Raw genomic sequence first — 14,354 nt, forward strand, 5'->3', positions numbered from 1 at the left:
AACTCTCATTCTCACTAATTAGCAGCATTTCATTATTTTTCTTTCCTCATCAAAAAAATTCTCTTCTTAACTATTAAATATTCTCATAGTTAATTTGTTCTTTTCCTCATTATTATTTCTTATTTAGGATAAGTTGTATGTGTGGGTGTGTGTGTTTTTTCTTCCTATTAACTATTATTTTTCATCTCATTGAGAATGGGAAATAAAATTGAATTACGAAGAAGGATGAGTTGGGGCGTGGAAAAGGGAATTTTCATTTCTTCCATAAAGATTCTTGGATTGAGTTTTGTTGTTTTTTGTGTATTTTTTTTCTCTATTTTATAATGGAGTTTTGCTATTTTTTTCTTCATTAATTTGTATCATTTTTGATTAAGAAATACATTTTTTTTTCACTGTAAAACTTGTTATGCTCCTTTCCTTGCATTGTTTTGATATAAATCTTTTTTTATCTATTTTTATTTATTTGTTTTATCTTCTCTATAAGATTACATGCAGACGATTGAGAAAAAAAATCTCTCTCAATAAAGGATATTTTTTCCTCTTCAATTTGTAATAAAGAAATAAAAAAAAATAAAGGAAAAGAAGAGAAATGATAAACTAAGTGAATTCTTAAAATGAAAAATAGTTAATTATTAAAAATTTTCTTTTATCTTCTCACTTTTTTTTTCATTCTTTCTCAATTTATATAAATTTTATTTTCTTACTAGTTATCGAAAGCAAGCAGCGAAGTTTTTAAAACTTGTTCCATTTTCTCTTTATCTCTTTCAAATTGCATTTTTTCTGCTCCGTTCTTATTCTTCTTCATCAATTTTTTCTTTATAGCATAGTTTTTTTTTTAATAAATGTTTGTTTTTTTTCGAGTAGATTTTCTTTTAAATTTAACTTCCATTGTTTTTAGGGGGAAATGAGATCAAAAAATTAAAAAAAAAATTGTTTTTTTTAATGTTTTTTAGAAGAATTTTCTGATAAAGTTCTAAGCCGAATTAATTTTACAAGGGCCTGAATTTTGATAAAAGAAATTCTAGCTCTTACAGGGTTGTTTGATGTTTTATTCCAGAACTTTTAACAATTGACGTTTACTCCCAGAATTTTTATTTTTTGACTTTTAATTCTAGAGAGTTTCTACCATTTGATTTTCAAGGAATTTTTAACTTTTTATCCCAGATTTTTCTACTTTGCTGTTTTTATTTAAAAACGAATTTATAACGAGAAATTTTCAAAATCTTTACAAATTATTTTTAAATCAGAATAATATTTTAAAATTAGTTCCAAGATAGATTTTTTCAACAAAAAAAATTCCAAAAATTCTTTTCAATCTCATTCCCTTCCAAAGAACAGCACTGAAGTTTTGCATCTAATTAATTGCTCCATTGAACTGCGCTATTTTGCGATTTAAAAAAACAAAACTTTTGCCCGTCAGAGTTAGACAAAAAATGGTTATTAGACAAATTTTCATGAAGGGATTTTTCTTGTGAAAAAGAAAAATCCCCTTCTTTTATATAAACTCATTAAAATAGTAATAAATAAATATAGTAATAATAATAATTTGTAGGTTGGTTTTTTTGTTTATTAAAAATTTTATTAATAAATCTTTTTTCGATGAAAAGAAAAAAGAAGGACTAAACAAGTTGTACAAGAAGTTTAATTTTCTTTTGTGAATTTGTAGGATTATTTTGCATTTTCTTCTTTCCTCTTTTCTCTCTCTCTCATAAATGGCAAAAGTGATTTCCAGTGTTTTCTTTTTTTTATTGTTGCTTCTTTGAAGAAAAACAATTTAAAAACAAAAAAAAAACAGGGAAACATACATATAGGCGGCAAAAAGGATCAAAAACACGTACCTTTATTTGCTGAGTGATTTGTGGTGTTGTAAAATAGGTAAAAGGTAGGTAGATAGAAATAAAAGGAAACTTTTGTCGTCGCTTTAAAAAAAAACACATCGCGATTTGTTGTTGTTGTAAAAACATAAAATGTAAAAACAAACAATTAAAAAGAAATAAAAGGGACGCTGCGGTGCGCGACATTACGAAAAATTGCCTCTGACCACTTGGCCTGTTTGTGGTGCTTGCTGCTGCTGCTGCTGCTGCTGCTGCTGATGGGGATTCGGGGGTGCCACTTGGGGTCCCGCCGGTGCTTGGTGGTGATGCATATAGGGGTGATGATGCTGCATCGGCTGCTGATTCATCATGCCAGCATATGGGTTATGTTGCGGCGGAGGAGCTGCCTGCCCTGGTGGTGGATATAGTCGGGGCCTCTTGCTCGGATGCTGCTGGTGCTGTTGCTGCTGCTGCATCATCTCATAGCTCCCATGCTGAGCCTGTTGCGGACCCATTTGATGGTGATTCATGTACTGCTGCGGTGCATAGCAGTTATTCGGCTGTCCCGGTTGCTGGTACATCGGCTGCGATTGCATTTGTGCCTGATGCTGCGGCGGCGGATACTGCCCCGGCTGCTGCTGCTGCCCCGGATGATGTGCAGCCACAAGAGGTGGTGGCCCACGCATTGATTGCTGCGGTGGTTGCTGCTGCACAGAATTCACTGGGAAATTATTCATCATTCGACCTCCACCTGCAAATTAAAGAGACAAACACCGAAAAAAAAATGAGGAAACGCGCACATTTTTACAAACATTTGTATCATATTCTATACGCCAAGGAAGCCAAGAAAGAATTTTTCTAGTAGTTCCAAACCCCACAAGATAAACTACCAAGTATATGAGTCTACTACCTTGTACAAGTGAGAATTATTATGCAAATGAAAAAAAAAAAGAATTGAAATACAAGTTCATGGCATTCATTTTGAGAGATATGTATCAAATTTCAAGGTAATTAAAGTTTTAACTGTTTGCCCAGAGAGAGAGAGAGTTTATGTAACTAATAAAATTATATATTATGTGCTATATGTACCTAAATTAATACTATAATAATGTTTATGTGGTTTTGCATGGTTGTGGAATAAAAATGTGAATGAAAAACCCATCCACCTCGGAATTAAATTGTACATTTTAACTTCACATGTCCGTTTGCAATTGGATTTTATTTTTATTTTTTATTCAATAAAACTTTACAATGATGAAAGAATTTTATTATTATTAAATTGTGGAAAAAAAAGAATTGCGGTTTAATTTTGAATAAATAACTTTATTAAAATTCCTTTCAAGATTCTTTGTTTATTATTTTGTAAAATGGATTTTCCATGAATTTAATTTAAATGAAAAATTAATTTTCAATATAGAGGAAAAATATATTTTGTATAGAATTCTTTATATTGTTGAAAAACAAATAAGTCAATCAAGAAAAATCAGAGACTGAAGAAACAATTCAAAATCTACAAAATTATTAAGATTCTTTGCTAATTATAATATTTGAAATTTTTATTTACGTTACGTTAAATGGGGTCCGGAGACTTTCATCTCCTGTGCACTGCGGCCCATGTTATTTATTTTTTACATAATATATTTGCCAATAATAATAACAACAATAATTATTAAAATAATTCCCGAGATTGTGATGATAATAATGAAGTCAAAACAGCTTAAATTCACATTTTTAATCTTTTCTACTTTTCCAAGAAAAAACTTTTCGCAGGAAATGTCTTCCACATCAACACACGTATGGTTCTGTCTGCAAAAATCAGCAGTAATGTATAAATTATCAATGATAGTGAAGTCCGAATAAGTTGTTCCGGTAAAATGGAGATAATCATTGATTAGAGATGCTGTTATTTTGATTTTTGAATTGAGGTTTGTCATTTGGGTGAAAATGATTGCTCCCTGATTGTGGGTGTTTGCATCAATATTCCTACATCCCCAAATAATGAGATAGGGTGATCGCCAAAGATTAGGCAGAGCCATAAACCAATGTGTCCACATTGTTTCCTCCTGGCAACCGTAGAAGGTATTCTGAGCATTGCTGGATGTTAAATTCCTATCTAATTCATCAAGAGGATTGTACAGAAAATCCTCATTATGCTCATATTGACAGAATCTCAATAACAATCGACTACACAAGTTACTCTTGTACATCATTGCAAAGTATTTGCATTGAGGATCATCATTCAGGTATTTGTGAATGACCCAACATCCCAAGTCGGCAAAAAGGGACGTTCCATTTGGAAATTCCGGAAGGAGAGCAAAAGGAAACCAATTTCTGTGAAAATCCTCATCACTAAATAAGAAATCACTGAATTCTGGTTCAGGGCAACTCCCGGGAAAGATTTTTGAGTAGCCATCGTTGAAATTTGCTGCAATAGCGAAGATGAGAAAAGGCCAAGAACTTCTTGGAAACATCTTCAAAATCAAACTAAGCCTGTTTGTAAAGATTCTCTCTCCTTATAAAGATTTCGATTTATACGACATTTGATTGGAAATATTATGAAAGAATTACAAATAAGTAATTCATTAGTTGATTAGAAAGGATGATGAAAGCATCTTTGTCAAGACTTTGCAGAAAAACAATAAAATAAAATACGAGAAATGACTAATTTCACTTTAGTAAAATTAATTCAATGCAATTGACCCAATATTGCTCAATAATTGCCTCAAATTGGATTGAAGACAAAGGACAATTTTCCTCCATCTCTCAAATTAAGGACAAAAACGTGGAAAATATTTTCTAATATTCTCTCATTTTCCCTCAAGGATTAAATTTTATAAATTACATTTTAATTAAAACCAAATAGAAAGAATTCTTGGCAAAAAAGTTATTCTCAAAAAGAACAAAATTTCCTTACCTGGTGGATGGTGCCCTCCGCCACCATTCATACCTCCCGCCGGCGCCATAGGGTAGTAGTGATGCTGCGAGGGATGCGGCGACATTGGGGGTGATTGCATATTGGAGCGCACAGGAGACGTTCCCATGGGACCACACATGGGTGGAGGACTCATCATTTGCGGTTGCTGAAATTGCTGCTGCTGCTGCTGCGGTTGCATCATCCCCGGCGGACCACTGGGACCCGCCCCAGTTGGCCCATAGTGTTGCTGCTGCTGCATTGGGTGATGTTGCTGGTGATGCATTTGCGTGTGATTCATTCCCATCATATTTTGCTGCTGATACGGATGATTCCCATATTGCTGTGGCTGTTGCTGCTGCATCGGCGGCTGCTGATACTGCGGCTGTTGCTGCTGCTGCTGCGGCATCATCGGCCCTCCCTGCATTGGATTTGTAGGTGGCATCATGGGATTTTGCTTCATCATCTGATTCACTGGGGGGGCTTGCGTAAACATCTCCTCCTGTTCCATCTTCACATCCGCCATCATCTTTGTACTTTCCGGCTCCATTTTTGCCGCCTGCCCAGCTGCCTTTAGCAGCATCTTCTTCTTCTTCTTCAGCATCTTTATATCCGCCAATGTGGGCGCTGCATTTGGCGGACTGAGGCTCACATCATTCCCCGCATTGAGACTCTCCTGTGCAATTACGGACTTTGTCTTCTCATGCCACTGCCGCAAGTATTCTTCCACCTTGTCCGGATCTTTAATCACCTGGGCCGAAATGTACGCTGGGTCTGCCCATTTCTCTCGCATATCCTTGTGATTTGTCTTCAGGTGATTTTTCAGCGAATTGCGCGCCTTGAAGGGTTCTCGCTGGCAAAAGGGGCAAATGAAGAGGATATTTTTGTGGATATTCTTGTGACGCGTCAATTGGGATCTCTTTGCAAATATCTTGTTGCACTCATCACATGTGAATATCTTCGCTTCCGGCAGACTCTCTTCCGTCTTGGGCGATAGCACTTCGGTGCTCATCAAATCCGTGGCATGGGTGGGTGTTTCACCGCCACCCGGCAAGTTTTCCGGCGTGTCACTGCTATTCCCTTGAGATTCCATCTGTTCCTCCTCATCTTTCAACTCATCAAATGCCCCCTCTGTGTCTTCCATGCTATCCCGATGATGCTCTAGCAAATCATCCCGTTGTGGCAAATGCTGCTGCTGATGTGGATGTTGTTGTTGATGCTGTTGCTGCTGCTGCTGCTGTGGCACACCCATTTGGGGCATTCCCATACTAACAGGAGGCACCTGGGGTGGCTGTTGTGGCATCATTGATGGTGGTGGTGGTTGTGGATAGAGCATTTCGCTATCCTTTATGTGTGACAACTCATCATTTTGCGTCACTTCCGATACAACCACCTCCTTCTTCACCTTCTGAATGATAAATGTGGCTGGAGATGTTGATCGATCATCCCCACCGGATGACATTATTTTCTCCGTGAGTACCCCATCAACGTGTTCCACCTGCAATGGCAATTGAATTGATTTGAAATGAACTTACTTACAACAGAGAGAGAGAGAGAGAGAGAGAGAGACTTACCTTTGTCACCTGCGGTTCAACTTTCACAGCTCCAGCAGGAGGTTGCTGAACTTGTGGCAGCGGAGGTGGTACGCCGTGATGATAGAACTGACCACCATTGCCCGTTCCATGTGTTTGTGGCTGTGGCGGTGGTGGTCCACGTTCCTGCGTCGGTCCACCCTGTGGATTGACAACACCCTCGTGCGTGTTGCAGTACGTGACATTGCTGATGATTGTAATGGAGTTCCCGGAGGTGTTGATATTGATTTGATTGGCATTGGAGAAGGGCACCATGTAGTCACCGGCCAGGAGTTCGGAGTTTGGCGTGAGTGGAGAACGTGGGGAATTGCCACAGGCCGGGGAAATATCATCATCACCCAATTTCTTGTTTTTCTTCTTACTCGTCAACTTCGATGCGAGTGCTTTTGCAATTGCCGGCTTCACGGGTGACGATGTAGTCATAAAGTCCGTATTTCCATGCATTTGTGGCCCACACGCCTCCAATTTGCCCCCACTACTGGGATTAGTGAGATACCCTCCACCACCACCGGGATGTTGCATATGCGGGGGCTTTTGTAGTGGTGGCCGCATTATTTTCGCCGTATGCACCTGCTTGAGATGCTTATAGAGGTATGTGCGATTCTTAAATTGCTTCCCACACACCGTACACTTCTCCGTGGCCCCATTGAGACCCCCATCGAGGCATTTTCCCATCTCCATATCAAGTAAATCCCGCTGATGCGGCGAAAAGTCCTCCTCACCCTCGAGAGACGATGAGAATTCACCCTCGGCACGTTCCCAGGGCTCCATGAGCTCAGCACCGGCACCACTGCCGGCATTGCGTGATGCAGCATCATCACCCTCGAAGTATGGCACTAAATTGGAAGACACGGAGCGCTCATCGCACGATCGTGAATTGGGATCATCGCACGATTGCTCATCGTCGGGCATTGCAATTTGCAATCGTTCGAGCACAACACGAGGATTCTTTGCCATGACATCATCACTTGGATTTGATTCCTCGGCATCTGTCGTGGGGGTGGCCTTCTTACCATCCTCCCCATTGCCAGCCTCATCGCGCTTGTGTGTCTTCATGTGGCGACTCAGTGACCACGAATTCGAGAGGATCTTAAAGCACACCGGGCACTTTGAGTAGTTCGTCACATCCTTCTCCTTCGGGCACACATGCTCACGCAATTCATTGGTGCTCTTGAAGGATTTCACGCATAAATTGCATAAATGGAGATTGTGGCTGCGCATGTGCTTATTTATATTTGCCAACGTCATGTACTCCTTGTCGCACACCTCACACAGGTACTTGGATACCTTCTTGCTGCCCAATTTCCCATTTCCCTGCGACACACGCACCTCAAAGCCACTCTTCCACTTATCATACGTCAACTGATCCGGCCTCTGGCCGTCCCCATCGAAACCCGGCACGAGGCTATAATTGAGATCCGCCACCATCATTGGGGGATTCTGTGCTACTGCATCCATTGCGGCGGGTATTGAGCTCGTACTACTTATCTCGTAGTTCTTATCCATATCGTAGATGTGATGTTCCGAACACAGGTAGTTGTTGTTCTGATACGACGACGCCTTTATCAGGCTATTTATTGGCGGTAGGGAAATCTCTGAATTATTCTTCTCCGTGATATCCTCATACACGGGATAGTCGTTATTTTCAAAATTCAAATTATCATCCGTGAGACTTCCCATACTCGCTATTGACACCTGCCGCAGGATATTGTTGACAATCTCATGGGGGCTCGGCTTGAGGAGCTCAACATTCATTTTTGCCGCATACTTTGGGGCATACCACACCTTTAGGATGTCACCCACCTCAATGTCTACGATGGCTGTGTAGAAAATCTGATCATAGAGCTGGAAAAGCAAAAAGGTGAAAAAAACAAGAAATTGCCATTTAGTTTAATTGAATCAAACGGAAAGAATCAATGTTTTCTTTCATTCTGTTTCATTGATAAAAACTTTGTATTACTATTTTCTTCATTTTCTCTGATAAAATTTCTTTCTCCCATCAAACATTATGAAATATTTCGCTGGAAAAAAAAACCTTTTCTTTCTCAATCGATTTTAAATTATAAACATAAATCGAGGACAAAAATAAAATAATTCTGCATTATATATTTCAGGCAAGAGAAGCAATAGGAATTATTTATTTAAAGTTGACCCACTTTACTTCACCCTTCCACGTGGAATTTGTTTAAGTTTAGAATTGGAAACTTCCCTCATAAATTATTCTTTGTGAGAGAAAAATTCCCTCCTACGCTGCTGCCAATAATTTTCATCATCATTCTATACAAATAATAATTTTTGTATTTTAGAGAAGTCTGTAAATTTTTAAACAAACATTACTTTTCCACCCAAGTTTAGTGAGATTTTTCCCATTTTGCTGATTGAATGAGATTGAATGTTGTTTCATTGCAAATTTTAAGCTCAAAACAGTTCCTCTCAATTTATTTATTAAAAAGAAAAATTTAATTTTTTTCTTTCAATTCGCAGAAATGTTTTTACTGATATTTTATCAAATAAATAAATAAATTCTTTTTCAATAAAATTTCATTGTACAGAAATATGTGGAAATTCAGATAAAAAAAACATCGTTGTAGTATCGTACTTTCTCTCACTGCAAACACAACAAGTACTAGGTATAAAACTTTCATTTCTCTATATCTGAATAGTTGCTGTTTTATTGAATAAAATAGAAAAACGCCCGGCTGATAAAACGTGAAATGCAAATAGAAGTTACATAATAAAAAGCCTTGTTCTCGACATCTCTGTGTGTGTGTTTTAAATTACAATTTCCTCTAAATAAATGTACCTACTACAAAAAGCTTCTTCTTTATGTCCCTTGAATTTTTAAATTTTTTACGCATTATTTTGCCTTTTATTCACCTCCTGCACACAAGGAGGAGATTCACGATGTAAAAGAAAAATTAAACATGCGCTCTCGGCAGAATTATTGTTTTGCTACAAACTCTGCATTTCAAAACAATTAAATTGGAATGATTGTGAAAGCTAAATATCCGATTCTATTAATATTTTTTTCCGCTCTGCGTTGCTCTCTTTTTTTTTCGGGTGTTGTGGGTGAAATGCGAGGAAAATTTGGGGCGCGTGGAGAATGAGTATAGCGTAGAAAAACCAACAAGATGTGAATGAGGATAGTGCAGCACTCTATACGAGGATTCTATTCTACACGAAAGAATGATTTTTTTGCGATTGGAGAAAAAAAAATTTAACCCAAAGGTCATTTAAAGCTGACGAAGCAATATTTTTTTTTTACTAAACAAATTAAATTTTTCCTAGAAAACATTGGCTCAATTTCAGTCTCAGAATGGTGGGAGAAATTGGTGGTGGTGGTGGAAATGAGTGCTGTGAAAATGCCGATGAAATGAATGATGGTAATTAAAAAAAAAAATAATTCGCCGGGAGATGCTTCTCAAAGTCAAATTGAAACTCGCTCTCAAGTTGTGGAGAAAATCAATAATTTGGGTTCATTTTGGCGTTTCTTGAACCCCACGCGTTACATGGGGTACATAAATGTAATACATAGGTATGTAGTATATACATAAAATTACATAGCCATGTGCGCCTGTATGTGTGTTGAATTTACATAGCGTACCTTGTGGATTTATACCGCGCGGGAATCTTCTCACACCCCAAAAACCCGTAAAAACTTTAAAAATTAATTTATTCTCCGTTCTAAAAAAAAAATTCTTTTTCTCCCATAAAATTTTTAAATAAATTTGCATTCAAGGTTTTTGAGAAAAATAAATCTTTATGTAAAAAACTTTAAAAATGTTACATAATACGCAGAATATTTCGTGGAATAATTATGCGGAAAGAAATCAATTTTTGAACCTCCGTGAGAATAGCATTGTGTTGGATTTTCTCTCTCTCTCTCTCTCTCTTTCTCTCCCACAATTGATCAATGTCGTTTTATTAATTAGATGAAAAAAATCATTTTTTTTGTTTCAATACATGGTGTTTGTGGGGGAGGTAAGAAGAACATACAATGAGAATATTCTCACAAATAGCAAGAACTAATGCATTGAAAAACAAACAAACAAAAAAACCTTTTTAATTAGCTCATAAAGAATTTCTTTAATGTATTTTATTGAAAATTTTATTTTTATGTTCAGACACAGAGGCTCTACGATTGTGGTGTGAGGGAATGAAGACGAAGAAGAAGAAAAAAAAGAAAGCATTTTACAGAGCAGGAAAGGCGCATTGATAAGAGAATTTGATAAATATTTGCGTAAGACATTGGCTACGAAATTTGACCTCATTGCGATTTGAATGAAGCGGAATTCACAGTCTGTTCGCTTTTATAGTTGATAGTGAATGAAAAATAACTCTTTTATAGCCCTCAAGAGTGCTCAAATTAAATGCCCTGAAAACTGCTTCAGAGAGAATCAAATTCAGAATTAATTTATTCTGCACAGTTTTCTCTCAATTAAATGCATTCTGAATTTAATGTTTTTTTATTTTATTTTTAATTTAATTCTCTCATTTCTAGATTAAATTTTGAAATAAAATGCATTTTATTTAGGATTAGAAAGGAATTTATTCATTTCTGTAAAAAACCTCTATTTTCACCCCTCTCTACCCCAGTTCACCCTACAATCCATCAGTCCATCAGGATTAATAAAATCATAAAAATACATAAACGATCCAAAATGTTTTTTTTTCGCTTTGGCCTCGTTGGAAGATTTATTGTATTGAATGAGGAAAAACTTTGAGTCTCTCTCAGAGATTATTGCCTAATTCTCAATAATATTTATGTTTAATTATTCTAAAAAAAAATAGATAGATAGATTGATGATTGCATTGGTGGGGAGCATCAGAACTAGGCCATGGTGTTGGATACTAAAATTTAATTAGCCATAAAAGAGCATTCGTAATTTGTACACAAACTGCGCTATTCCGCCACGTTTTCTCCGCCAATAAACCGGTTTTTCCTGAACCCCCAGCATATGCTCTATTCTTGCATTTTCTCCTATCGTTTTCTTTTCATTGAAATTATTATTATGCTCTCTATTCTTCTATTTATTATAACTTATGCTGCGCTTATGCTAAATCCCCGATCTCGTTGTTAAAAAAGACAAACGAGAGGGGAGAAGAGAGACAGAGGGGAATGAATGAAAGAAGAAAAATGGGCTTTGCACGCTCACCTGGTAACAGATGAGGTTCTGCTCATTGGAATACTGTGCTGGGCTGACGTGAATCATCCAATTGCAGTAATTCTCATTCCTCGTGTCCAAATATGCGTTGCGTATCTTGAAGAGTTCCTCAATTTCGGCATCATTGGAGTCCAACAGGGGGCTCCCGAACACAATTAGTGGGAATTTGGCATTTTCCACGGGTATGTAGGATTTCTTCGCCATGAGCGGCCCAAAACGGGTACCCTTGGCGAATTTCTGCGACGTCACAACACAGAGACTCTCCCCAGTCTCGATGATGTGCAGCCCATTGGGAATGGAGGATCGTGACATATTCTGATGCGGTGTGTCCTGGATCTGCCCATCGGATGTCCATGGAAATGGAGGAAACTGCAGTTAGTGTGATGAATCCTCCTCTCATAGTAAAACTCAATGGTTTTTTTGTCATCTTTAGGAACTTTATATCATACTCACATGCTCCCCCTTCGAGACATCCGGACAGTTTTGGGTGAAATGTGATGCGCCGCAGACATTGCAAACTGTTGAAAGAAGAAAACAGAGTTGTGAATCCACAAAATGCATGAGAATCAATCGTAAAAGAAAAGATCCAAGCAAAGGTTTTCTTTTTAAAAGAAAAGAAAAAACTAATTATTCCTCAACACTACCAAACTACATAGTATACATAATTTAGCCTAATACATTATGTACATAGGTGCTGCTCTGTATGCGGGGGAGACGTGGGGGCGCGATGGAAGAGAATTATATACACAGAGCGCTCAGACAAAAAGAAACTTCTCTTATTCAGGAGGAGGAGGAGGGAACAGCCAGCAAGCAGAGAGAGTGAGGAAGAGGAGGATGAAAAGTTTATGGACGTTTGTTTGTGTGTAAAAATAATAAAACATGATTAATTAAATATTTATATAAGTTGGCTCAGTGCCGAAGATGCCGCAATGTAAGCTCAACAATTTATTAATTGGAAAATCTTCTTGAGTTACAAAATCGTTCTCTTTTTTCCATCTTCTTTTCGCTTTTCCGCTTTCATTCTTTTCTTTATTCTTTTATTACCCTCCTCCTCCTTTTCTTTAAAATATTTTTTTTGTAGGTATAAAACAAACGAGAAATTTTAGAAAAAAATACTTGTTAATTTTTAAATTTCTTATTGAATTTTATTTTGAAATATAAAAATATTTTTTTTAATTCCTTTAAAAACATGATATTCCGGTAAGGTTATGTTTAAGTGTGCATAAATATTTTTTAGGTTAATCTTGTACTTTTCCTATGCTTCCCTATTTTTTAATAAACTTATTCCCATTCGCCATCTTGAGATTAGATGACTTTAAAATGTGAATAAATTAAAATTTATTACTCGAATATTAAGGTCACGTGATAATCCCAAAAGCATGGCAAAACATAAAATTTTAAATAAGTAATTTAAAATAAATAGAAGAATTTTAAATATTTCAAAAATAAAAATATTTTTAATTTATTTTAAAAATTAAAATTAACGCGTCAGTGTTTCATGAAAACATTACTTCGTTGTAGCATGAAACATGGAGGGAGCAAAAAAAATTAGTGCTCGAGAAAAGAAAAACAGAGAGGAAAACAGCATAAACCGAAAGAGATGCAAATACTTCTCGAGAGGAAAATACAGCGATCTCTGTCGCATCCATTCGCCTGGGCATTGCCATCTCTGTCGCGCATCTTGGCTCCGCCGTTTAAGGGCGATTTGTTTGAGAGAAATTACTTTAATTAAATACCTAATTAGCGTTTCCCGAATGGAAAATTCTACACGAAAACCCAATGGGGCACTGCATGGGGCACCGTGGGCGGCTCATTGGGGCACATGGTGGTGGCGGAAGGGCAAAATAATGACCAAAATAGGGGTTTTGGGGGATTTTCTCTAACCTCACCAACACCACCGAGGCAATAGATTTTCACGAATTTCCTCGCCGTACGCAACCTTTGGACCTATTTACGCACTCAGGTGACATGGGGGCGACATTTGCGTGGCACAGGGGCCCATTGGGGTGCGGAAAAGGGCGAGGAAAGTGTTTTGGAAAAACTAGGTAGGCAAATCAAAATGGGGCATCGCACAAGAAAATTGTCTAGGCAGCCAACTTAGATTCAATGATGGAATGTTGGATGTCTCACCGTTTTCAACCATTTGTAAATTTTGCAATGTTGATAACGCATCGAAGCACACACGCGAGTCTAATTCATTCATAACGAGATTATGTGAAACATTTTAGCATTACACTGGATTTAGAATTGTCTTTAATTCTCTCACTCGTCATTTTATCACTTTTTTCTTGTCTTTTTCTTCACGAAATTCTTAAGTAGCTGCAACCAAGATGAAACATTTCCCGTGAAACAAACGTACACACATGCAAAAACTCCCGTACGAACACACATTCAAATCTCAATGGGAATCGTGTTTCACCGAGAGGCATACCGAAGAAACATCTTCGTATTCACCACGAAAAATAGGGTTGATCAATTCAGAAATCCGAGTACCCGGCCTTTGCGTTTCAATGAACTTTTCTTGTTTTTGAAGATTTTTATCAAGTTTAAAGATTTTCTTTTGAATTTATTCAATTAAAAAAACCCAGTTTGAGATTTATCTTTGATTTTTATAGGTATTCCTTGAGTTCATTTCTTTATTTTCTACTTTCCCGTCACCGTAAATCTGTCGATGTCGAGTCGATATCAGACGACAAAATCGAGCATATAAATCGACGATATACCGACGCATAGATCGATTCGACTGCCGACATTTAACATTGAATGCCCTATCCCCGTGAGACTTTTTTTTGGTGCAAAATCGGTCTATAAATCGGTTCGAAATCGACCCCAGTCGGCTCGAAAATCGACTCTTACATTGTGACGTCATAAC

General features: G+C 37.2%; 1 protein-coding gene across 2 annotated transcripts; it reads right to left on the reverse strand.

Annotated features, from left to right (window-relative positions):
• Positions 1 to 808: 808 nt before the first annotated feature.
• LOC129795717 (uncharacterized) lies at positions 809 to 13,853 on the reverse strand. Of its 2 annotated transcripts, none has more exons than XM_055837205.1 (6): positions 13,613 to 13,853; positions 11,936 to 12,000; positions 11,474 to 11,851; positions 6,300 to 8,162; positions 4,729 to 6,223; positions 809 to 2,565 (listed from the first exon to the last, which is right to left on the reverse strand). In XM_055837205.1, the coding sequence occupies exons 1-6, from the start codon at positions 13,683 to 13,685 to the stop codon at positions 2,021 to 2,023; spliced, it is 4,419 nt and encodes a 1,472-aa protein (XP_055693180.1). In that variant the 5' UTR covers positions 13,686 to 13,853; the 3' UTR covers positions 809 to 2,020. The 2 variants fall into 2 exon arrangements, with proteins under 2 accessions (XP_055693180.1, XP_055693172.1); XM_055837197.1 differs by having other exon boundaries at positions 11,474 to 11,818; positions 13,613 to 13,820.
• Between the last annotated feature and the right edge of the window lie 501 nt (positions 13,854 to 14,354).

The sequence above is a fragment of the Lutzomyia longipalpis genome, chromosome 1 (assembly GCF_024334085.1).
Source record: "Lutzomyia longipalpis isolate SR_M1_2022 chromosome 1, ASM2433408v1".
NCBI lineage: Eukaryota > Metazoa > Arthropoda > Insecta > Diptera > Psychodidae > Lutzomyia > Lutzomyia longipalpis.

What these genes read in the sequence shown, in the direction of transcription:
- LOC129795717 (XM_055837205.1), bottom strand. Translation starts at nt 13,685, where the DNA reads ATGAATGAATTAGACTCGCGTGTGTGCTTCGATGCGTTATCAACATTG. An exon ending in ATGTCTCGAAGGGGGAGCAT is followed by an intron (nt 11,852 to 11,935) that starts GTGAGTATGATA and finishes CACTAACTGCAG; the next exon opens with TTTCCTCCATTTCCATGGAC. An exon ending in AGAACCTCATCTGTTACCAG is followed by an intron (nt 8,163 to 11,473) that starts GTGAGCGTGCAA and finishes TTGCTTTTCCAG; the next exon opens with CTCTATGATCAGATTTTCTA.